At 44.8% G+C, this 26352-nt stretch overlaps 1 protein-coding gene across 10 annotated transcripts in view; it reads right to left on the reverse strand.

Annotated features, from left to right (window-relative positions):
* Positions 1–26352, reverse strand: part of magi2a (membrane associated guanylate kinase, WW and PDZ domain containing 2a) — a 164039-nt gene that overhangs the window by 55354 nt on the left and 82333 nt on the right. For all 10 annotated transcript variants that reach the window (XM_062383103.1, XM_062383101.1, XM_062383104.1 and 7 more), the window contains exons 3-4: positions 6119–6238; positions 1905–2120 (exon numbers count right to left, since the gene is read on the reverse strand). In XM_062383103.1, coding sequence (XP_062239087.1) covers positions 1905–2120; positions 6119–6238 — 336 coding nt within the window. The remainder of the gene's footprint in view (positions 1–1904; positions 2121–6118; positions 6239–26352) is intronic.

Raw genomic sequence — 26352 nt, forward strand, 5'->3', positions numbered from 1 at the left:
CAGGAGACTTTACAGAACTTTTAACCCTTCATAAAACACTGCACTGCTGTTAAATCCTTATACAGGCTCGCTAGATCTTCCTAAATCCATTTTAATGACTTAAATGGTGCAGTGTTCTCCTTTAGGTCTGTTAACGCTTCGGAATAAGGAACCTGAGGACGTCTGTTTGGGTTCCCTTAACGAAGGTTAAGTTAATAAAATAGATTTTCATATACTCACTAAAAGGTGAAGCCTTTAAACAACTCGACCTCTCTAAAAACCCAAAGAGGTCGATTAACATTTAACTTATACAATGTTATATAACAGTTTATTCCTTGAGATATAGAGATAATTTAAACCTCTTTTCAGGTCTGAACCCAAACATATGTAGCATCAGTTTCATCAAAGGTCCAGTTTTGAACATTTGTTTCATCAAATGCAAAAGTTAAACAATTTCCTAAAACCTAATTTTATTAACTGTATTTCATGCATTTTTGTCATTTTATTTTATAGCATCTTTTTAAAGCGGATGTCCTCTGATTGAATTAGTATGTTATTACTTTTCTATAAACAGAAAGAAAGATGCTAAACGATGATTACAATTACATTTTCACCTAAAGCGGTTTCATTTAAAAATGTTGTATTTATGGCATTCCCTCTTTAAAGTTATAAAAAAGCTCTTTCAGGACTCTTAACACATAAATCACTTTGTAAAACAAGAAGCAAGTTGTTGTCATATGTAGATAATGTCGTTACTGTTAGATTGTTACGTAAACCTAACATTTTGTTTCAGCTTTAGACATTTAACATGTATATTGTAGATTCAAATCATCACTAATTCAGTCATTTACTTCAGAAATCTGTCTTTTATGTCTTTAGTCTTAGAAATCCAGGATATTAAGTTAGAATCTTTAAAACTTCTTTGTGATTATTATTCAGATCCTACCTTGTTTGAGGTCCTTGCGATAGGAAAACCAAAATCTCATCTCGAAACGCCACACAGTTCCCGTAAAAAAAAAAAAAAAAGAAGAGCTGTTTAAAGCAGAAGTGACTGCGGGGGCTGATTGGGATCAGTAACTGAACGCTTTGGATTTTTTCCCTGGTGTTGTGACTGTTGCCGTGCAGCGAGAGACTCCACTGTCCTCGGGCTCTAAAAACCAGCTTAGAAAGTCACAGGACCGAAGCATGGTTTTGGATTTGGAATCGCAGAAATCAAACTCATAATGCCCCATTTATTATTCTGCTTTCATGTGATCATGGGATGCATTCAAAGGGGTTTCTGTGTGCGCGGGGGGGGGGGGGGGGGGGGGGGGGGCTTGTGTATGTGTGATTATAATAATATAAAGACGCAGGTTATAATAATATAAAGACTTGTGTTTAATGTCACTTCTGCAAATTTCTCAGAATGAACAAGGAGGGGAACGCTGGTTTGGTAAAATAAACACTTAACAAAAAGGTCTGATTGTTGAAGTGCCTGCAGGCTGCTGTGGTGTTTGTGTGTGTGTGTGTGTGTGTGTGTGTGTGTGTGTGTGTGTGTGTGTGTGTGTGTGCGCCCTCTGGCTATCTGGGGTTTAATAATGAAACCCAGCGACTGACCAGGGAGCGACTGCACCGAAGCTTTTTAAATCATAAACAGTTTGGATCGCAGAGGTAATCACCGACTATGAGAGTGAATTATAATTTACACTTTACATATCCGTCCATTAAACTGCACATAAAGAAATCCTTGTAACCCATTTAAAAGTCATTACCTGCCATTAAATTATTTTTCCCAAAGACATTTGTGTGAAATCAATGTTGCTCTCTCTGCTGCTAGGCGGCCGATCCAGCCGAGGCGGGTGCTCTGACCCTGACCTCAAACCTAGACGTCCTGACAGCGAGACCTGAGCCTCTGTGTCTGTGGAGGTTCGATGTCGGGAGCTGACCTGGGGTGACCGCGATGCCATTGCCGTTGACGACTGGCCTCTCCTCCTCGTCCTCCTCGGGGGGCTCGATGCTGGCCTTCTCCATGTTGCTGACCGACTTGTTCCGCTTCCTCTTGCCCTCGGAGCTGGGTCTGGCGCCCGGCAGCAGCTGGTCCGTTACATCGAGCAGCAGAGCGCTGGGCTCGGCCGGAGGCTTCGGGGTCCCGTAAAAGTTATCTGGAACAAGAGCGAGACGGGGGAGACATTTAAAACCAAAGTTATTTTTATGTACTGAACACACATGTTATATTTAATACTGTGCTCGTGTCAGGGCTGTGGGGGGGTGTCTGTCTGCTGGTCTGTCTCTGAAAATACAGGAAGGATTTTCATGAGACGTGCAGATGTTCATGGTCTCCAGAGGATTGACCTTAATGACTCAATCTTTCCTTTGAAGGCCTAGTGAGTTGGAGGTTTTTGGTTCTGAGTGAAACATTGACACCATTGCATTTGATATTCTCATTCTAATTAGCATAAACTGTACTTTGCGTTAAGACACTAAACTGAGATGGTGAACAATCATTTTACCATATTAGCATCCAGATGTTAGCATTTAAATTAAAGCAGCACTACAGACCATAGACTGTATCTAAAGATGGACGACATGACTGCTCCCCAAAAGTGAAGCCAACTCATCTCTACTGACTGCAGGGTAGGCCATAAACCCAAGTTGCATCCATATAATAAAGAAGAAGAGCAAAGAAGCCGACAGAGCAGGAACAGTCTCGATGAGAGGGGTGGGAGCGTAGGGATGAAATTAAACCACTGTAGCCTCTGCAGGGAGAACATGTTCTGTGCTCCATGATGTCAGACCGTTGATCCGTGAGCACACAGGCTGTGGTCTCCACTTCACATCATGTCTTACAACACTGACAAGTTGGGAGATGCAATAAAAAGTGACACACACAAGCACACGCCTCCTCCTCATGCACTAATTCCACCGATGTTCGTCGGATATTTGTCGTTGGCAGACTCGTCTGTCCTCGCGTCTGCACTTCAGTCAATGCACTGGATCCGTATTTCTGCTCTGCTTGGTTTGAACAATCGCTGAATCTCCCTCTAAGACTCGAGTCGTTGGTCAGGGCCAACAAAGCTGCAGTTTTTTCCCACTTGGCCCCGAGTCAGCAGCTTCTTCCTCGCTCTTCTGTGTAGATTTTCCACTGTCTCTCAGTTCGTCTTCTGGCAGCAGCCAAGTTCCTCCGACAGCCTCCATTAGTCACGGTCACTCCTTTCTTTAAGGGGTCACTAAAATCTTTTAGGGAACAAACTACAGACTGAAGATAAAGATGGACGACATGACGCCTCCTATAGATGAAGCCAAAGCACATGTCAAGCTCAAGTAAATGGCATAATCGCCCCCTAGTGACTGGCTGCAGTATGGGTCATAAACCCTGCCTCAACCATGTTAGTGGATGGGACATGGGCTAAACCATAAACTGCAAATAAAGACGGAGGACAAGACAGCCCCTTAGAGGCAAGTTACAGCATCTCAAGCACCCCCTTGTGGCTGGCTGCAGTATAAGTTACCTCCTCCATGTTAATTGATGGGATAAGGACTAAATAAAAGAATATCTAAAAGAACCTTAAGAGATTTTTGTCATGGGTTCTCTTCTTTTATGTAGTTCTCACCACTATAATTAACGTCCATGTACTCAATGTTCTAATAAGTTTGGTTTTAATTAGTTTTTTGATCAGGGTGAAACTTCGTACCAGCATTCGTCTTGGCTTCATTTCAGGCTTTTGTGTCTTATACTGTGTAATGTTGCCAGTGAAATGTGTAATGGAATTAAGTGGGAGTTTGTGATCGGCTGAACCAATCCTTTGACTAAAAACGTTATATACTCCGCTTTGATTTTAGGAGGAAAGACAAGGCTTGTAAAGAAAAGAGCGAGTGAAATAACTGCAGAAGACACTCGTCAAAGCCGAACACTAGACTGTGATTCTTCAAGTGCAGGGCTGAGGTGTCGAATCACGTCGGCCCCGAAGTCTGAGAGATGTTCTTCTTTAGAAACAGAAAATAGATCTGACTCAACTCGCCTCTGAGCTTTTCTCAAATCCGAGCCCTGAAAGACAGCTGAGGCTCTTTGTGGTCGGCACAAAGATTGGCCACGGCACAGGACGGGTTTCCAGGAGGAGGACAGCAGCCACAGTTTAGGTCTGGAGGGTCACGTGAGGTTTGCTATTAGACGAGCGGTAAAGCTCCACTCAACGGGCCGTGACCGAACGATCAGACATTAGAAGATGACGCGTGTGACAGTCCTCAGAGATGATTTCAACCCACTGGGTTTGAGCATTAGGAGGGAAACTGCCACATTAACTGCAGGGGAACAAGAGGAGTAGCCAAGATTTAAAAAAAACACTAGCTGGTGTCTCCCTCTGCGTTGGAAAGACCTTCTGAAAAATCGTGTTCACGAATCTGGAAAACATGAAGGCAGCGATAAAAAATAAAGGAGAGTAGCTGTAAAAAGATTACGGGGACTGTCAGGATTAGAGCCCCCCCCCCCCCGACCGCAGACACAAATCCTGGAGCCTTAACGGACCGGAGATTTGCCTCCGAGAAGGAAATGATGCTCCTCGTGTGAACTTAAATAACCTGCAGCTCCACAGAAACCTGCCCTTTTTGAAGTGGCTGCATCTGAGAGCTGCGCTGAGTCTCGTACACGTGAGGATAAAACTCGTCGTGACAAAGAAAAGAAAAGAAAAATGAAAGTCTCCCTTGGCACATTGGAGGTGAAGTGGAGGGCAGTGCTTTAGTCTTCTTCCAGGGTTCATGTGAGAGTGATCCTCATCTTTCTGCCCAATAACACTCTGAGTGAGAGGAGAAAGACGTTCAAGGAAAAAACATCCAATCAACCTTCTGGCACCGAAAGCAGCAGCCACAGATGTTGCTCTTAATGATTTCAGAGGCACGTGAGCTGAACAACTATATTTGAGTTTCTAATTTACTCTGGGAGCTCAGACAACAGGGGCACAGGGCAGATCCAGCCCATTTGTCAATTTCATAAAGGCCCCTGCAACGATTTCTATTTTACTGATTTAGTCAATTTTTTATACAATCTTTAATTTAGACCAAAATAGAGGATGGTGGACAATTGATAATGTTTTAATCTGCACGGGAAACTTATCAAATACTTCCAGATTTTGTCATTCCTCCCACTTTACAATGCAATTCAAACCCCCCCCCCCCCCCCCCCCGCTGTGGAGAGCGGCTCCCATCGGCGAGAGGATCTAACACTGCTCCTGGCTACCGTCCGTTAAATCGGCCATCTGCAATTTAGTTCCCTCCTTCCTGCAGGGGGGAGGTGGGCCGACAGAGACCTGGACTCAGGTGGGAGAGAGGGAAGTTAGAGGCTCCAGTGTGTGTTATCTGTATAATGGCAGGAGGTCTCCTGAGAGCTGGAGGTGGCCGGGCGAACCGAGAGCTGCAGCTTTTTTGGAGTGCTTTAAAATCCGAGCCGTCTGACCAGAGAGAGAGAGAGAGAGGAGGGCGAGTGTCTGTCTGTTTGTTTTGATTAGATGACTAAAGAGCCACTGCAGCTCAGACTCAAGGACTGAGCCCAGAGAGCGCACATGAAGATACTGAGTGTGTGTGTGTGTGTGTGCGCGTGCGTGTGTGTGTGTATGTGTGTGTGTGTGTGTGTGTGTGTGTATGTGTGTGTGTGTGTGCAGGCTTCTCTTCATTCAGAATTTACAGATTCCTTTCAGTCCTTCATGACTGATGATGCTCTTGTCCGCGCAAAGCTGAAAGATGGATGGTATGCGTGTGCGTGTGTGTGCTTGTGTGTGTGTGTATGAGCGTGAGTGTGATGAGCTCTGTCTCAGCACTCATCCACACCACTGTCACACACACACACAGAGGAAAATGCCTGGAGTGCCACACTGATGCATAAATTACACGAAAACGCTTTGAAATATCAAAATCTCAAAAATTGAGTGATGACATTCTCTGGAGTTCACACAGGAAGAACTCAGCAGGAGGCTGTCGGAGTCAGACGTGTTCACGACAGCTGGAAAAGAAGAAGTGGCGTCTGGGTAGAGAGTGTAAGAGGCAGGCCATGATGTCTTTCAAAGTTTCTGAGCGTCTTTGTAAGTTCAGGAAAATGGCCAAAGTTCCGTGGACGTCTGAGAGCAGCTAAAAGAGGAAATGACCACAATCTCTCACTTCGCTAAATCCTTACCTTCATACGTTCCGCTCTCTAGCAGGGCTCCGCTTTTCTCCAGTTCCATAAACCGGTCAATGGTCACGAAATTATAATCCACCCCCGGGACCTCTCCTTCCTTGGGCTGCCTGGTTGTGCCTGCAGGAGATAAGAGAAGAGGAGTTAGAGCCGCTGCTGCAGCTGTGGACGCCTCCTCGTCGCGGTGTGAGACCAAGTGATCGGAAAAACATCTACAACAGGTTGATCCTGCTTGACTCATTAAATGCCCTCATTATTCCTTTTGTCCTTTCCCGTCTATCACATCTGAGACCAAATATCAGAGTAGCGTAGCTCTCCCGGGAGAAGAGAGGAGGGTGTTTCCATTTCAGGGGCTAAGTGATGCAATTTGGACGCCAACAGGAGAAATCAAATCCATTTGCATGGAGCTGACGGCCCTGATGAAGACTCCCCGACATCTGACTGCAGCACAAGAGTGAAATGAAAAATATTCTCAACTTTAAGAGCAGCATTAAAACGTCGAGTTCTCCGCCCGCCGCCATCGTCTGTCCTCCAGTTGGTAGGACAATAACAGTTTATAGCGTTACACTGAGGTGCAGATGACTTCCTGAATACTTCCTCGCCGCTAATTAGACTGTTTCAGAGTGATCCCGGCTGTGACACCACGCAGGCACTGCACCCCCGAGGTTTCCCCGTCTGAGCGAGGGGCTGTTCACAGTAAATGGAGGAGCCCCGTGAAACCCACTTGTTAGAGCCTCACCGCAGCGTTTAAAGGATCCATCTGTGCGTTTTAATGTCAGCAGGGGAGCGACTGTGCCGCCCGATCCTCCCTGGGAGGCGGCGTGGTGGGATTGGTCTGTTTTAAAGACACCAATCACTGCAGAGGCTGGAAAAATGCCCGTAAAAGTTTCATTACACAGTTTGCAAAGAGGGACCGAGTGTAATTTAAGTGCCTCAGCTTGCTTCAGATGGACACAGCACGTCCAGAATCCAAGGTGTTGGACGTCTGTGTCTTGTTTTTCTCTTAATTGCCTTTATGGTTAATTAAGTTGTAATACATTATAAACTTAGCCACCGCATGTTTCACAGAAGATCAGCCTCCTCTGCAGTGAAGTAACTTGGAAAAAATCTGTGGTTGTTTGTTTGTTTGTTTGTTTGTTTGTTTGTTTGCAGGATTACACAAAAAACTATTGGATGCATTACCATGAAACTTGGTGGAAGGATGTGTTATACGTCAGGAAAGAATACATTTCATTGTGGAGCAGATCTGGATCTTTAACTGTGATATTTGAAACATTTTCATTGATTTCAATGAAAACAATTCATGGAACTTAATGAAAAACATCTGGCACATTAATGGGACTGAGATTTATGAGTGTTCCAAATAAAAATCCACATTTAGTGAATTTACAAGTGGTTTCATAAAGGGACTTGCTCGGCCTTGGGCAGATAAATGAGCAAGTGGCTTTCTAGTTATAATAGCAATTCATCAAGGTTCAAGTGCATCTTGCTCTTTAAGCGAATAGAAGATGATGTTCTGATCGGTTGCACAAGCTGCACAAAAACCCAAACACTCAAATATCAGATATCAGTCAAATTCAGGACAGGCTCAACTCTGGGAAGACGTGGAAGAAGAATATGTCAAATAAACTAGTTAAATCCTCGTAGACCCCAAACTCTACCCTAAACTTTTCTTATATCAGTCTTCTGTTGGGGATAGAGAGGGAAGAGGCATCGGTTAGACAGCGCTGCTCTCACCGTCCCAGCAAATGTTTTATCTGAGATGTTTTTATTTCAATCATCCCGGTAGTTCGACGTCTATATAAAGTTGAAATCACATCACTGGGCCAGAAGGAGTTCATGTTCATTTGAAAAGTTTTTCTTGGCTGCAGAAAATACTTGTTATGGACTTTTTTGGGGGGATAAACAGCAACACGTCTCGAATCGAAACTCATTCTAAAGTTTGGGTTTGAAAACACTCCTGTAGTTCTTACTGTTGATTTAAGGCTCAAGCTCCTGACTATGAACTGTAATGCTCTTGGTTTCCACTTGACTGTGATTCTCCATCCTTCCTTTCCCTTTCATTACTCTCCTCTAACTATCAACAAGATATAACGACTCTTAATGTTTTAAAAATCCTATATACATATAAATGTTTTCGGGTGAACGACAAAAAAATCCAAACCCTTCTCCAAGGTTATGGTTTCAACTTCCTCCAGACGCCATCAGACAATGTAATGAAAAGAGAATGATTTCAAATGAGAACATTAAGCCGTTTGCCAAGCTCCTCCAATGTTGTCTCGTCAATGCGCCGATTAATTGGTCCTTGAGTGGAGACGCTAAACCCACAAAGGCCCGATGAGCGGCACTTGTGCTCTTTTTGGTTGTTCACACAAACCTCTGAACACAGATTTACTATTGCCGACCTTCAGAGCTGCAGCACCCCAACCAGCAACCTGCTGTCAGACTCATTTGTACCAGTTTAAAAGAGCAAATGAGCAGCAGGGAACACTGGGAGGAATAAACAACTGCACGAGTGGATGTGTCAGTGTGCGCGTTTGTGTCGCACTTCCACTGGAGAGCTTCTTGATTGTGTCTGTCTGCATGGGGGCTTATGTACCCATCCGATTAGCCTCCCTCACATGCACACACACACACACACATTTCAAAGAGGACTTTTGATGTTGCGGGACTATATTTAGCAGCATCTTCTGGTGAGGACTTCTCTCGGGTGACAATATCGAAAGCAACCACAATGCCGATTCTCCATTTTCCACCCTCTGTATGTGGGTCACGATCCTGTAGAGATTTTCAAAGCGTAGCAACCTTTCCGAGGCACCAGTCTAATGATGTTAGGAGGTTTCAAGTGGGGGGGTATAATCATCTGTCTTTACAATTCCTTGATCACTGAGGGTTGGGACACTCATTAAGGTTAAACACTGCAGCCATCATTGTGCCAGTCTTTCTGGAGCCGGGATTCTCAAACCCCCTCAGGTGTGTTTCTGGATTTGGGCCCAGTCAGGAGTGTGGGAAGCTCCTCACTAAAAATAGCCACTGTTGTTCTTTGTGAACAGACGTCGTGTCTAAGCTCCTGCTTTAGTCGTGAGACGAAAAGAGAGAGAGAGAGAGAGAGAGAGAGAGAGAGAGAGAGAGAGACGGATCGCACAAGATGAACTCGATGATATTCATTAAAAAGCTGGATTTGTATGCAGGGAAGTTATGGTGAAGACGTAACGCCTTTGCACGCTGGAGACAAAGCAAGTCACATTTAATGGGCATTCGAACATTAACTGAAACGTGGGGGGGAAAGTTCATACTTCAAACTTCTAAATATACAGTCTAGAGGCCCAGTAGACTGTCCTGAAGGGGGCGCTCACTGTCAGGATGCTGGCGGGCAAGGCCTTCCTGAGCAGACATCATGACACCAAAGCATCTGGGAGGTGGAAGGGTTTGGGTGCCATTAAAGATATAAATCCCCCCCCCCACAAAAAAAAAGTCCATCAACACAAAGATAGATCAAAAGTCCTTCAAAAGTTTACAACAGGGACAGAATCCTGACAAGTTGCGGTTGAATTACCAATCAGAGCAAATAAAACATGTGACAAACTGACTCCACAGATTCCCCCCCCACACACACACACACCAGCGGAAGCCACTTTGGCCTTCAGCGGCGCAGCTTCCTCTTTCAGTCGTCGCATCAAACTCGCCCTTCTCCAGATAAACGGTCGTGATCGGCCGCCGGCTTGTTTCGAGACAGATGAAAATCTCTCTCCGAACGAGGGGCAATAAACACGGAGCTGTGGTGCTATAAACAGATGAAGTCAGACGCCGGACTATGAATCAGTTCCCGCACTCGAGGCGTCTGCGGCAGAACCCGTCGTGCACCGTCGAACAGAAGAATAAATCCACCTTTACACTTTACTGCAGCTGCTCCGAGTCCCCGAAGACGACGGAGGCAAACAAACAGGTCGTGGCAGCGAATAGTGAACAGATGTAGTAACGGGACATTTGTCACCTGATAGGAGCTTTGTGGGAAACTGAGGTTTGGTGTCTGGGACGTGAGACGAGGAACGAGACGGAGAATGGAAAAGGAGGAAAGTTGGAACGAGGCGTCACATCTTCTATCTACTGGTCCACAAATCTCTGTCTATCTGTGTAATATGTTATGTAGGGAGAAAAAACAGTCATCCAATCAATCATTCAAACTTTTGAATAGTTTGTGCAGATAAACCAGATAGGATGAGCACAATATTGTATGTGATACCTTTTCTCCGCAGAACGCTCTGCACACACACAATACAAAGTGACAGCAGGTTGTAGAGCTGTTTGAGGATGATGACAAGGAACACTTCTGATCTCCAGCTCCAGAAGCTTCACCACAGGCCGGGAGAAGAGCCCATTACAAACAGGTAGGTTCAGAACAGGCACTGTAATGGATGAGGGAGCCTGAGCTGCAGCGTGGGCCCAGGCTCTCGTGGCGCCGTGCAGCCTGTCGTTCTCCAGTACGTCCTCGAGCCGCGATGCAACTCCACAACCACAGGCCACCGGCACAACTCTCACTAGTGCAGCCGAGCACCACTCGGGTCCTAACACCTGCAGTGGTTTCAATACACGGGAGAACGTACACTGCTCCCGCGGATCACATTCACATACGGTCGCTCGAAGCTACGAATGAAAGACACCGTATTAACGCGTGACCTCTGTGTTTGGCCTCAAATTTGCACGATGCACAGTGAATGCTACGAGTGTTAATGGAACCTGAGATAACTGCAGGCGGAGAGAGATTCCACTGTGCATTCATGACAGAGCCGGAGCGGGTGTGCAGAGCCGGAGGAAACGATTATAGCGCGAGCATCCGAGCTAATCAGCTAACACACAGTTACCTCACAGCGTGGAAGGAAAGGAAAGGTATCAGAAAACAAAACCACTGTCACTGTTTGTTCCATGATGAATATGAATAATTTACTTTCATTTAAAAAACATCTGATTTCAATACAATCAAGTTCTAAAAGATAACACAAGATAAGTTTCCATACGTGTGCTTGACTGACGGGTGAATTAATGAGCTCGTTAGAAATGAGAGTGAATCTTGACTTTTAAACACCGTGTTGTCAACAGGTGAGTGTTCTTCCTCCTGTACTTACATCTGGTGCGTACACTTAAATTAATTAAACAGCCAGAGCATCGCATATATTTTACTGTTATTGCTGTAGCTTTGGGTGGACATAAACATTAGGCAGCTTGTTGGCATCACTGAATGAATGTGTCCATCTTTTTTTGTAACAGATACACACACACATAAAGATACAGGCCTTGTTATCCATTAATTGAGTGCATGTCTTAAAGAAATACTAATTTTATTCTCTTATGAGTAGGGTATGTAGTCTGAGGTCTCATCCACAGTGAGGAGACGGACTGCAGGACACAGTCTGTTCATCTGTCTCCTGCATCGTCTGGGCTGGAGCCTCTTCTCTTTTCATCTTCCCTCGTTTTCTTTCATCTCAGACAAATGTCACACTCGCAGGGTAACAGCATTTTCGTCTGGCTACTGAGTCGTGGTCCCTGCTGCATCTCATCTGTGCCGTGGGGTTTGGAAATCACAAAACGCATCTGGGTGGATTCATGTTTGTCTTTTGAGGAAAGGGACGAGGACAGAATTTCCCCTAAACGTATGTTTGATACCCTGTTCAGACTTGGTATTAACATCTGTCCAAGGCGATCTGCTTACACAATCCACGACAGGAAGTGGTCCAGGATGCACTTTGCCACTGGGCCACATATGAAGGACCACCTGTTCAGCTGTCGACCTCTGACCCCTGTGTAATGATTGATACTCTTCTTAAATAGGTAAAATCATAGCAGAACTGCAGGTCTCTCAGGACAGATGTTAATACCAACAGGGTCTCAGTGCATCAGGTGCATCAGACCTGGCCATGCACTGTGTTGAAAAGAATTTATATTAATACTAATCAGGGTGAACATGTAGCCTCCAGCCTCCCTGTTATTATGGCCCAGTGTGAACAAAGGTCCAGGTCGGGCGTGTCCCGCGGGTCCTGTCCTTTCACCCTAAACCCTCTGTTATGACTGGCCAAGACAGTGTCAGCACGGCCTATTGTAACCACCCTAATCTCACCATTAGCCAATTAGGAAGTGACGGGCAGCCGTAATGCCCCTGCATCAGCGGGATGGATTAGTTTTCCATTCAGCGCCGGCCTGCCGCCTGTGGGCAAACGGACCGATGGGAGGACAACGAGCGGCTGCAGCTCGTCACCCAAAGCTGCTGTCGCTGCAGTTTGTCTCCACAGACAAGCAGCGAGTGGGGGGGGGATGCGCTTATTCACAGTTTCCAGCGATGATCAGGAGCAGCGTCTTAATCAGCGGTGATTACATATCATTTAAACGGTAATAAAGTCTATTGAGCAGGAGAGGAGGAGGCGGGAGAGGAGCCTGCTGTTTTTACTGCGCTTACGATGAAAAGTTAATTTCACCACGTTGCAATTTAATCATATTGACTGGGAATGATTTGCTTCGCCAGCAGAGAACAGATAGAAAACTTCAGTGTTAGTTTTTGACCAGAGGTCCGTATTTTCTTTCTCCAGGAATTGATGAGATTTCAGGTTCATCCGAGTTCAGGCGACTCTGGATTATTGACAGCCAGTAATGTGGCATGGATTGGAGAGAGCCAGGCACTGAACCACACACTCCCTGCCTGTTGCTCCTCAGCCGTCCTCTCCTGAATTCCATTAATAGCTCTGCCCTCCAGGAGGTGCTGGGTGAAACGCCTGTAACACAGCCACAGATATTGATGACTGCATCCTCCCCCTTAAACGGGAGACGAGAGGAGGGGAGAACGAGCGGAGAGGGCTGATAAAGAGATAAAGAGGTGGGAAAAAAGGAGTGGGAGAATAATCATGGAGGCCGGTATTTCAGAAGGATTTAATCTCCTCTACTGATCAAAAAACACATGGGTACAAGCACACGGGCTGCAGACCGAATACTAATATCTTTTTACGACACAATTGGAGTATGTGCAGCTTTTATTCATTCTGCGTAAATCCGGTTAAAGATAGCAATTGAATTCCTTCACATTGGAAGAGTTTGCCTTTCTGTTCGGACGAGTTCCTCTCGTTATCGGGAGTCTTGCAGGTTTAAACCCCCGACCGCCATGGCTAGTTTCCAAACCTTCCCTCCGTCCTGCACTCTGATAGTCCATATTTGTCACCAACTCATCTAGATATTTAGCCTGATGGAAATCTAGTCAGAAAAAGGCGACGTGTCAGCGAGCTTCAGGAATCGCTGTCATCACGATCAAACGCTGACAAACATCTCAAGATTTCTTGTGCTCTTGGAAGCCCTCTAGTGGCCAGAGAGGCGTTGTGCAGCTGCTGAACTTGCTTCTAGCTACTGGTGAAAAACATCCTAGTGTTGATATTGGGGTGAAAAAAGTGTCATGTTTACGTCAGTACTAATTGGAGCTGTAGCTGATATAAAATATAAACCACCCACAACTACCACAGAGTCAATCGACCTGGGAGTCAGTCGTCCTCTTCCACACTGAAGACACAACCCAGATATTATCAGAGGGCTTTTTACGGCCAGTGTAGAAGGGTTTTAACTGTAATGTACTCTGGAGGGGATCTATCGGCATTTTAAAGCTACAACCTCCACCACCACATCCACAGTGCCCTTTAAATAATTAAATTTTATGGATGTTAAAGAGACAAACAAGCAAAGATAAAGTGGAGATTACAAGAGAACCACTGGTTAGATGTAAAAAATCATTTTTTACTTGTGTTTCCTGCGAGTATGGCGTCTCTGGAGTTTTGTTCACTGCAAAACATCTTTGCATATTTTCCTTTGCAACCGCTTCATGTTGCTTGTCAATTCGCAGTATAGACAACAACTTGCTGCCTGATAAGTGCAGCAATAACACTATGTGGTACTCGAAAATACTCAATAGCCAAAGTTTCAGAACACTTGCAAAGCAGAAATTAATCAGATCCATATTAGTTATTGCAGTTCTCCACAATAGTGTCACTAACATTCAATTACCTAATTAAATACAAACAATAAATACAGATGGTCTAAACAATAACTCCAAAGCAAAGACACATTCTCTATGAACTTGTGACCATGAACAAGAGGGAAATGAATCAGCGTTGATTATTGAAATCGATACATTAAGCAGAAATACACAATATTGACGAATTCAAGCTTCTGGGCTTTCGAGGATTTGCTGCTTTCGAATGTCGTGTAACAGTAAATCCCACATCACAAAGAAATGAGTTCATCTGCAGCTTAATGAAACTGTGACGGATATTCTCATCATTTTTCAACTGAGCAAATATCAACACATTATTCTGAGTGTAATGAAAATAATCGGGAGGGAGGAGGATAGAAAACATCTCATCGTCCTGTTATTGGTCAGTAATGACACATTCATCTTCATCTGGTGATGCTGAGTGAATATCAAGCCCCACGGCTCCATGCACGTGCTCCTCTGAAGCCCGTGCACGGCAGGAAACCACTTAAAGCGCTGCTAAAGTGACAGTGACAGATCAGCAAAGAGCCCTCCATATTGATTAAGAGCAGGATCAAACCCACTCGGGAACAAGACGTGGTTATGAATCCTAGAAGTTTGGCAGCGTCCAGCTCGGGATGTTACTCAAATCAAGTATTTGTAGGCCGATCCCTCACACACACACACACACACACACACGCAGCTAATATAAATATACACTGTGTTAAAAAGAAACACAACCTACCCCTATACTGGGATGTCATCATGATATCTGTTATCATTGAGAATCAGAGCGAGCTCCTCTCTCCCGTGGGAAGATGTGAATGGCTCCTTTCATCACATCTCAAGCCTCCCCTCTATTCCTGCTGAAAGAGATCGCCTTTGGCTTTGCTCCGCATCTTGACTTCCACGGGAATCAAAGCCGTCATGTTTGCAGAAGAAGAAGAAGAAGAAGAAGAAGAAGAAGAAGAAGAAGAAGAAGAAGAAGAAGAAGAAGAAGAAGAAGAAGCAGCAGCGGGAGAAGGTTGAAATGAAGCAACCAAAGAAAGAAGGAAAAGGAGGAGACTCCTGACAGGCGGCAGCAGAGCGAGCGTTTACACCGAGCAACTTTAATCTAAAGAGGAAATTTCATAGAAAAACGCACGATGGCCGTTTCATTTTCTCAGCAGCTCCTCCACTTCTCCCCCTGAATCCACAGAGAAGCTTCTCACGGACACGTAGAGTCGACGCCGGGCAGGAAGGACGAGAGCCGAAGGAGAAGAGGAAAGAGAACGAGAGGGCAGAGACATTGAGAGATTAAGGGAAAGCTGATGTCATCCGTTTGAATGTGTGTGTCCCTGGTGGTTGTTTTCCAGGATGTGTGTGTGTGTGTGCAGTGATCAGGGATGTGAACGTGATGCTGTGTCAGCCTAATCCCCCCCCCCCCCCCCCCCCCCCAGCCAGCCAGGGCCACACTGGCTCCAGCACATTACCGGCCAGTGACACAATCTGTTTGTCAGGACGCCCGGCGCTCATTCAGTTATCACGCCCCCTCACGACCGCTCTGCCCGAGGGCTCAGACCGAACCGCCCCGCCAGAACAACAACCCCACACGTATCCCATCAACCCCTCTGTTTCAGCCCTGCTCTCCACTCACCTCCACAGCCCTCCCCGGGTCATCGGCTGCAGCATCAGGAGAGCGAGTTTTTCCGTGTTCCTAGAAACCTCTCACAACCGAGCGAGGGGATTTGAACCGACGGGCCCGGTGGGTCAGAGAGGCCGGACTAATCAACACACTCTGCCCGATGATAATCATCTCATAGCGAGACCTCTTGGCCCTTTAATACCACGAGCTAAGCTATCTCATACTCCCGTCACCTCTGCCCCTTGCCTGTTATTGGACCTCCAGCGCTCAGTGTGTGAGAGATGTGTGTGAAAGTGCTCAGCAGGTCTTTTCCTCTACTGGGTTTTCTGTGGTGACCCCATTATACATATACACACTTTCCCACTCTGAGCCACAGGCTGTTAGTGCTCTGTTTTCCTCACTTTATTCACAAGCTTATATGCTATAGTCACCTCGGCTGTATGTAAAGATGGATGACGCTCTCAACTTCCTCCCACTATCCAGAAATGAAGCTGAAACCTCTTGCAGTGGAGCTCATTACAGATATGTTAAAAAATCGACATGTCTGTTTAGTAAAAACGTCATAATAACTACTGAGTGGTGATGTTATACTGTAGTACCAATGCGACAATAACGCAGTACTCATAGTTTTCACCCCGATATTCAGGAATGAAGCCAGAACATCACAGAAACGAACGCTGCCATCTTGTGCAGATGAGGGAGGGGGGGAGCAGTGGCATTAAGGTCAGTCTCAGTTGTCAATCATGTTTTTTTCACCCTGTTTTATATCAATGGACATTTTTATTAAATCAAATTTAATGGGAACCAAACCATCTTTGGGAAAAATGTATTTCAATTGTTTAAATTGGTCCCATCCATGTCCCATCCACTAACATGGAGGATGCACAACTTGTGACCTATACTGTAGCCGTCCACCAGGGGGGTGTTCAAATTGAGTTCATGTCACTCATCTTTACACAGAGCCTATGTTCACCACATGTCTCGTCTTGGATCATGTGTTTTCAGAGTGAATCATTTTAACATCATATTTAATGTCGGTGCTGCTGTCACAGTTTCATTCTGCTGCGAGAAGCTCATCTGTCGTTGTAATAAAAGAAACGATTATGATCTCAGTCCCTCGTTTCTTCCTGAAAGTGTTTGTGTTGATAGGATGCAGCTTACCCCCCCCTCCCCCTGTCTGCTGCTGTTTAGATATCAGTCATCGTTGCATTCAAGTCATCGGGAGTTTTTAATGCTTAACTAAAACCCACTCAAACGTCGTCTGAAGGATTTTATTTTGAAGTATCCGAGTTGATGCAAAGCAATGAATAATAAAAGGTGCCTTTTATTTTTTTAAATGACCTCAAATTATTCATGAATTCTTTCTTTTGGTTTCTCGAGGCGGAGAGAGAAAAGGAAAACGTGTTCCTGGAAGGTTCCAGAGTAACAAGCTCAACTTGGAGTAAATAATGGTTTACATGAAATGTTCCAATAAATAAAAATGAAGGTAGTGTTCAGACAGCAGGTGGAGGTTTAAGGTGGTGATGAGTTCAACAAACAAAGACACGTGTCGACAAGAACTACTTTGATACAGAGCTCTCTGTGTTTTCTCTAAATTTAAATACGTCCATTACAGACGGGGGAGTAGTTTTTTTATATCCTCAAACAAATTCAGCCTGTGATCTACCCGCTGAAGGACTTGTGTGTTTGTACAACAGCAGACGGTTCATTAAAATCTGATTCAATGATCTGAAACGACGGAGTTTGGCTGATGGGACACGTCATTGTTTTCTGGCTCCTGTGTTTTATTTTGCTCTGAGTGGGAAAATCTCTCCGCTGACAGTGAAATCAGAGTTTTCTAGTCGTTATGAGGACTTGAATGTTGATGTGAAATATATTTACAAGTTGTGAAATGACATGAGATGGATGCAACATAAAGCTTCTCTTCCTCAGGTTGGAATCTAATTTATATTGCTTACCGTCTCTGGCTCGAATGTTTTTGCTGCTTCTGAAGCTGAAATTGTTCTGGATTTCCACCAAAAACTACAGTTTTCAATTTGACTGCAATCTGTTCACCGGATTTCAGTCTCATCTGTCCTGTTGGAAACAAATAGAACATGACTTCCTCTGCAACAACTGTTCAACCATCCATTCGGACAGGTAGCCAAAATAAACCTCCGTTCACGCTGTCTTTCACATCTACAGTCAAGTTAGTCTACATTAACAATATGTTTACGCTTGGATCGGAGTTTGACTGAAACGATCTCTGTGAACACCAGCGTGTCGGCTCCATATCGGTTTTAATCCCCGTCCATACTTAGAAACCTGCAAATACACAAATGCAAACTCCACACAAGTAGACTTCAGCCAAACTGGGATTTGAGCCGTAAACCATCTTGCTGTGAGATCACCAGCGCTAAGCAAGAGTACGGCGTCCTTTAAAAATAGATTTCAAGCTCTTCCTCTCTCTCTGCTTCTCTCTCAACGTCTCTTTCTTTTACTCTCTCTTTGATTTAAGTGTCCGTTGATTCGGGATCCAATTACTCCGATCTCTCCGAGGCCCCGCCCACCTGCCATCCGCCTTCCGCCTGCGGTGGCTTGGCCAATGGATGCCTCTTTCCGTGCGACCTATCAAATTCCACCTCCACAAATAATCCCTCGCCAGAATGCTGCTGCCAGCGTCACATAAACTTTAATTGGATCCTTTTAATAGTGCTCACTATGGCCACTTTCAGCCATGTAATTAGGTTTCTCTTCCTATAGGGTTCAATGGTGGAGAGAGAAGGGGGGGGGGATAGAGAGAAAGAGAGAGAGAGAGAGAGAGAGTGTGAAAGAGGGGAGAAAAGGCCACACTCCTCGTTTTACACTAGGCTTAATCCAATTTGACCCACAGAGAAATCATCTCATGCCATATATACTTTTCCGATGGGGTTTTTATGGGCCACTATAAAAACCTTACAGTAGTGTTGAATATCCAGCCTCATTGATTTTTGGGCTGCGAGCAAAGTCGCCCTCCTCTGCTCTCGGTTATTTCTCCGTTTTGTCCGAACCTGGAAACTGCATCGCTTCACAAGGAGGAAATAAAAAAAACTCAAATCCCTAAATGATGGCACCAGAAAAAAGAAAAAGGAAATGAATGCAAATGATGGGATTTCTGGAATGATTAATTTCCGCCACCGGTGAGGCGATTAGAGGGAGTCAATCAAATGAATAATATATGTATAAGCGCTCTATCAGAAGGCAGTGGCACAGTCACGGGGATGAATGGGTGACGGGAGAACAGTAAGCAGCTTAATGACAATAAATACGAAGAGACACACCCCCCCCCTAAGGGATGGAGGGATGAAGAGAGAGTGAGAGAGAGAGTGAGAGAGAGAGAGAGACCATGAACATAGAGTAGGTTAACTGTTCTGACACTTCATAACTCTGCAGTTGAAAAAGAACTATTTGTCGACACTTGAAAATTGAATCTTTGCTGCATTTCTCATGAAGACAGATCATCTTGTTGTTACGGAATATGGCCAGCAGGGGCGCCCCAACAGCTCACCTGTTTGAGTGGGGGTGTCATGCACAGAGGGTCGAGCTTCTGCAACAGCCGCACATTGGGTTCCAACCCTTCACCTCTCTCTCTCTCTCTCTCTCCCACTTTAATGCTTCAAACATATCCGATAAATGAAGGCTTGGACAGCCGGAAAATATCTTGTCTTTCCTTTGTCGATAATAGAACGTCGAAGACAACAACTTCTTATGACTCATGGTATATATTATATTGGTATCAGGCCCTAAAACATCCATCTGAGTCAGGCTCTAATTTAAGGTGATGGTAATTAACGTGAAAGCCCTCTAGTGTCAAACTCTGCACATACATCATTCTGCACAGTGAAGGTCAAACACTCGTGTGAAGTAACTGAGAGGAGGACTGATAATCAGCAGCCACGTTAACACACATCACAAACACTTCAAAGCAGCAGCTGCAGCGGATGTGTGTGTTCGTGTGGCGTCTCCTTGAAAGCACACCGCGGGTTCGAGTCTGGATCCCCGGTCACCTGTGTATCAGCCGTCACCTCAGGGAACAGACGGGAAGCAAAGGAAACCAGGAACAACAGGAGAGCAGTTGAGAAACAGGAAACGAGGGGAAAGGAGATGTCGTTTCCCATGATGCACTTTCCTCAATGACACAAAGCATTTCAGATTCACCCCATTGCCACAACACTGGAATGCATTATAAGGATATCATCTTTACAATAAACCACACGGCAGCATAAAGCCACCAACAGGACCATCTGGCTGCGGCTTAATTAAATACACTTAATCACATTCAAACATATGCAGAGCTTCCATACGCCACGGCGGTTCAGCGGAGGGGGGGGCGGGGTTAGGGTGGGCGGCGGTTTAGCCAGAAATAAAATCCATTTTGATTAAGAACGAAAGGACAATTTCTGAGTGACGCAAAACATCATTACACCGGCGACGGCTGAGAGGTGTGAAACAAAGGTGCTCAAAGTGATTCATTCCTCACTTGTGTGAGTTAACCTTTCTACCTCAGCCCACCTGCCGGAAACACCCCCCCCCCCCCGCATTAATCTGCCTCCTCGTCTCGGTCCTAATGACGAGTGAATGGAGAGAGTGGGCCGCGCAACACACGTTTGAGTGGCAGGTGAGTGGGAAAACTACAAGAGCTGTAGAGTTTATAAAGGTTACACTTCAGAGAGTGTGTGTGTGAGGGAGAAGTAATGGGTCTGGGTCATGTGTCAGAGATTCAATTATGGAAAAATTTAGATTTTAGCCCATTTTCAAGTTTAGATTTTCCACAAACTTACAAAAACGTTTTTGACGATTCACGATTTTTAATGATTGAAAGTGAAGTGACGGGTGAAAAAATACAAATTGTGTCAATTTCTGATTTAACACAAAATGCACGAAATCCTGTGAAGAAATATGATTGTACAATAAAAGTATTGATTTCTGTATTAAACTAACTTTCACTAAATATTATGTCAGTGGGAATATACAGTATATGTGTGCATCCAATCGCATTCGTGTGAACTTATGTATGAAAACTAAGCCTCTGTGTGTGCTTGTGTGTGTGCTTGCGTGTGTGTGTGTGTGTGTGTGTGTGTGTGTGTGTGTGTTTGTGTGTGCTGTTAGATAACCACGCAGTACGCAGCTTAGTGTTCACCTATCTACCCCCCCCCCCCCCCCCCCCCTGCAAGGAGCTGATGGAAGCCCCTTATCACGGACCCTCAGAGCCCCGCATCCCTTAACTCAACCTGCCTGAAGAGACGTGAGAGAAACACATTAAATATGCAGGAAAGGAGGAGAAAGCTGATTTGTCCCCCCCCCCCCCACCCCGGAGATGTGGAAGGCATCCTTGTGTGTTAATGAGTGTACCTGCGCAAACCTTATTGTCCAGGACGGGTGGAAATGAAAGGGGTTATGCAGCGACTCAAGGGATTAGAGAGGGATGATACTCGAACGCCGAGGAGGGGGGAGCAGGAAGCGGAAAGATGGATGAATGAAATTGAGTCAAGTTCTCAAGGAAGCAATGATGAAACTGAGAGAGAAAAGGGGGACAAGTGTAAGTCGTGGGAAAGTGTCTTTATGTGAAGGAGGGAGGACAAAGAGAAGTGATCAAGACATAAAGACGGGTCGGTCAGGCGCTTTCTTTATCATCAGTTATCCCATCAGGGGAGAGGGGACATTACGCTTCGACCTGATGTCAAAACAGGGAGAGGAGTCCATGTAGGCGATCAGTGAAGGATTCATTAGACTTGTGGATTTCTCTACAGCAGACACAGCAACTGTTTGTTGCATTTCAAAGAGGAAAAGGAGGAGAAAAAGAAGAGCCAAGAAGAGGAGAGGACAAGGGGGAAAAGAACAACTAAAATGTTTTCTGCCTCTTTGAGAATTTGTACAGTCGTCGATATACAAAATCGACAAAATGACAGTGGAGTGAGAATAGATCAGAGTTCTGTCACACCCGTTACGCTACATCACACCGGTCACTGAGAAGTCAGTAGTGATGAAGAGGTTTGGGGCCGGGGGGGGCGCATGAAAATACCACACCCGGCCCACCTGCACTGATTATCCACAGTAAGTAGTATAAAGTATAAACCGAGGAGGAGTCTGACACGAGGCGTGATGGGTGGTTGTGCGTTTGACTGACGGATGGGAATGACCTAAGAAAATAAAAAACCCCTGATGGTTGGGTGGTTGAGGAAACACCGACTGACCGGCTCAGGGAGACGAGTTAAACTGAACGCTCGGAGGTGAGGCTACAACACCAGCTACTCTATAATGGAACAGTATCTCAAAGCTGCTTCTCAGGCGCAGTGTTGTCGAGCTCTAAGGGTTTTTTTCTGAAGTATTTGTAATATTTAAAAAAAGTCTGAAGCCTGATAAATTAATGAAAATGTCAGTGTTTATAATTTATGAGCACAAACACAATGAAACCCAAATTATGTCCTTTTTAATTATCTGGCATCGTCTCTAGATTTTCAAACTGATCGATTTCCAAAACTTACTCAACATTCTCTTGTTTTTCAAGCACCAGATGATCAGTCAGTCGATGGAAAACCTCAGCAGCTCGTATATTTTAGTGCTTTGGAGAAAAAACAAACACTCCCTGTGCTCTTAATGTGAAGCGGCAGTAGAAAATGTTGGGTTTGTTTTGGCAGTAGTTTAATATGGCTCTGATGTGGCTGCAGCACAGTAAATGGTGAAGCTGATGTCCAAATCCCAAATGAAACTGAAATCTGGTGTGGGAACGGTGGACTTTATGCAGTAAACCCCGTCTCCCACTGGTCCAAAAACCCATGAACACCCAGTAGCATCTGGCTTGTGTCTGCGATGGGAATGAACACGACCAGCGTTCTCCTTACGATGCGTGATAAACTTTCCAGCATCGGCGCGTTAACGCTCATAAACATTTACGCTCTTATTGTTTTGTTACAACAAAACTAATCGCAGAGTTTACCCATGTTTAAAAAAACTGTTTATAACCTCAAACAAACTATGAAAACTACTGTTTAGACAGGAAATGGCTATAAACATGTAAAGTTAACACATTGTTTAAAGTTTATTTGAATTGTATTTCTTTGCATATTCTATAACTGTAAAATCTAGAAGATACAGAACCTGTAGTTTAAACTAAAGAACTATTCGTAATTGTTTTTTTTTAACTAATAAATATTCAACAATATGTGTGGCAAATTAAAAATATAATTTTTACAATAATTAATTGACTAATTAGAGACAGAAGCTGCACTCGGTTTGAAATCAAATGGGGGGATCTCGTGCACGCTTTAGAAATGTGTAGTGTGCATGTAATTAAAGGGAGTTTAGCCGCATGAGTTTAAGAAAACGAGGGGCTGAGCAAATTAGAAGGGGAAGGTGAATTACGTCTGGTCGTGCTCACGCTGTTAGCATCTCGTGACCTTAATGTTTCCACCTCTTTGGACTTGATGTGTGTTGTTCGCATGTTTCTCTTCCTGTGGCGACTCCTCGACTCTGGGCCGCACTGATTGCATAAAGGCCGGAATAACAGTGGAGGCTAATTAGGACAAATTCTGGAATGTGCATGGGGAAGAGGAAACAAGTGAGCGCCGGAGAGAGAGAGAGAGAGAGAGAGAGAGAGAGAGAAGTCGGCGATGCATTTTAATTCAAGTGGATTAACTTGGATCAAACCTTCCACCACTGCACAGTGAGTCTGAAACTTGGGCCCCGGGTCCTTGCAGCACAGAGATGAAAGAACCTGCTGCAGAATGTGTAACAGTTACTTTCAGGTTCTAGAGAAGCTATTACGCTAATAATTAATCAAACCATTGTGACGTCACTCATTGAGTTTATATTGAAGAAGGCCTGAAACATACATATACTTATCAAATACTCACTGATACTCAAGTATTTGATTTGGTTCCACATAACTGTTGTGTTCAGGGCGATCGGGAAGCACTTCGGGGAAAGATTGTGGTTTTGATCAAATCTTCCAGCATGTGACAGGATGAGTTTATATTTTTGTCATTAAAAAGAAAATAAAAAACAGAAAACCCTTCTATCTTTAACCGTATCGATCCATCTGAGCCAAACACGACCACATGAGAACCTCTGGTCTCAAACCACCGGCCCTATGACTTGTGTGCTCAAACTTCTTCATCATGTGAACAGTAAACATGATAAAACTGTTGTATAGTTATTTTTGTTAACCTCTTCCTCACTGTCAATCACTGTCAGTATCAGACGCTGCTGTTGATTCATTTCCTGATGATCAACAAAACCCATCAATCAATTTAATGTCTCAGCACCACTGTTGGGTTTTTCATGTCATTAAATTACATAAACATATTTATGCCCCCCCCCCCCTCATTATTTTCCATTAATCTACATCAGACTAAAGGCTTTGTAATAGACAGGAGAAGCTGCACACAAACACAGCCACAGAGAGATGCACAAATAACCTTGGAGAGAGAGAGAGGGGGGAAGAGGGGGAGACAAACGGGGGAGGAGAACCGGTTTAGCGTCGCTTCCCCTCTTTTTGATCTCTTAATTAGCAGAAGATGTGAAGAATGGGCAGAAGAATTGAGTTTGGAAAAATGGGACACGGTGGGCAAAGCGAGCGAAGCCACGTGGAGACGAAAATAGAGAGAGGGAGGAAGACAAATCTGATTCGACCCCGTTTCATCACAACATCTAAACCGTCCTGCAACCATGAGGAAGCTCCTTCCAGCCCCGGAATCAACCCGACGACAGGAGCGTTTCCTGTGCTACACAACGCTGGTCTTCTGCCTGTGGCTGCCATGATAATTTAGTGTGTGCACATGTGTGTATTCCTTCATGAACACGACGCACTTCTGACATGCTGCTCGACTCTGCGAGCTAAGATAAACAAAAAACGCGACGCTCCAGCTTTGGATGAATATGCCGAAGTGAGCGTGCACGTGTTGCTGTGCACGAGCCGGCAAGGAACAAACAACAGAATGTAGAAAATGTAGAAAACACATTTGGGAGCTCTGAGAAAGAGAAAATGTCAAACATCAAAATGTTCTGCTTTTGAAAAATCAATATATTGTGTTTTAGTTTAATTTAAGACAAAAACAAACTGAAATATGGTGCCACACTGAAAATATCCTCTGGAGACCTTGAATATCTCTATCTCTATTTCATTGCAATCCACCCAGTACCTGTTTTGAGTTACAAATTATAATTTGGGGATAAAAACATGAAATAAAAAGTATAATTTCCCCCTTGATACTGCACATGAGCTGACATGCAGAGGTACACATGGTTGAACAAAGGAATACATGAATCCTGATGCATTGTGGGACGACAGGTGCAGGAGATGAAGATGGAAACTTTGTTCTTTGCTCACGACACCACCGCCCTGCTGCGCTGCATTAAAGGAGAAACAGGAATCAAAGAGGAGGAGGGGGGGGGGGGGGGGGGGGGGCTCCTGCTCCTCTGGTTGACAAGGCCAAAGAGGGATCTGTGACATTAGACACTTAAAGAGGGAAATGGACCCTGGAGCCCAATGGACCCGTATGAGCCAATCAGCTTCTGGCGGTGGGCTGCAAGGGGACAATGACTTCTGGGGTTATTTTCCAAGGCCTGGTGTTTAACCTAATTGCAGTCCTCTGGCTTGTGAGTGGTCATTACCTCCACGGGGGGGGGGGGGTGTTAGGTAAGTCTGAGGGCAGATGGATGATCGTTATCTGTTATTTGGCTGCATCAGTAAGTGTGTGGGGGGGGGGGGGGGGGATTTCACACGGTTACAGATGTGGCATAAAGTCCCGACTCAGGTGTGAAGGACGTTTTAAAACCAAAGTGGCATCACCGTCATAAAATCGGTCTTGATGAGTCGTCAAATTTAGTTTTTCGAGTTTTAAATCTGCGGCTGCTCTTCAGACCAAGGATTACGTTGCATTGGATCTGAGAAATAAAAAGAAACTGATTATAAAAAGAGCAGTAGAATGATATATTCTGGCTTCTTTTTTGCCCTTTTGACTGTTTTTATTTAATTAATTTCACAAGATGGAGACAAAGCAAGCAGCAGTTTATTTTAGCCTTGGCTGCGTTTGTGCTTGGGCTTGATTAACGCTGTGTAAATGAGCTAATGCCCCAATGCATTTCCTTTATTTCCATTCATATACAAAAAGAGCCCACAACCACAGGTCAGGGAGAAACAAGCAACAACAGCCACAGGCAAAATGATTTATTCTTATTATCTCAGCCCTGCTCAGTTAATCACATTATTCCTGTCATCTCTGTCAGAGAGATCTGCCAGTCACGGTGGCGCAGGAGGAAAACAATGCAGGATAATGAAATATGATTTCCTTGTGGCTCCTGTATAAATCTGGTGTTCTAAGTATGTGTTATCTGAATCAACATATCTTTGAAGGCCATGAAATCCCTGTGCTTGTTTTAAAGCTCCAAGAAAGTCCAGATTACTTCACGTGTTATCGTTGCATCCGGCTCGGTGACGCTGTGTATTTGCCTCTATCTGGACTCGCAGAGGCTGAAAGGAGCAGGAAGATAATGTCCTAGATTTCACTGTGAGCCGGAATTATGCCGAGGAGAGCCACATCAACAAAGCAGAAGCGCCGCTCAGCCTGGTTTCACTCGGGGGCTGCCTCTTCT

This window comes from Platichthys flesus, chromosome 23 (assembly GCF_949316205.1).
Source record: "Platichthys flesus chromosome 23, fPlaFle2.1, whole genome shotgun sequence".
Classification (NCBI taxonomy): domain Eukaryota; kingdom Metazoa; phylum Chordata; class Actinopteri; order Pleuronectiformes; family Pleuronectidae; genus Platichthys; species Platichthys flesus.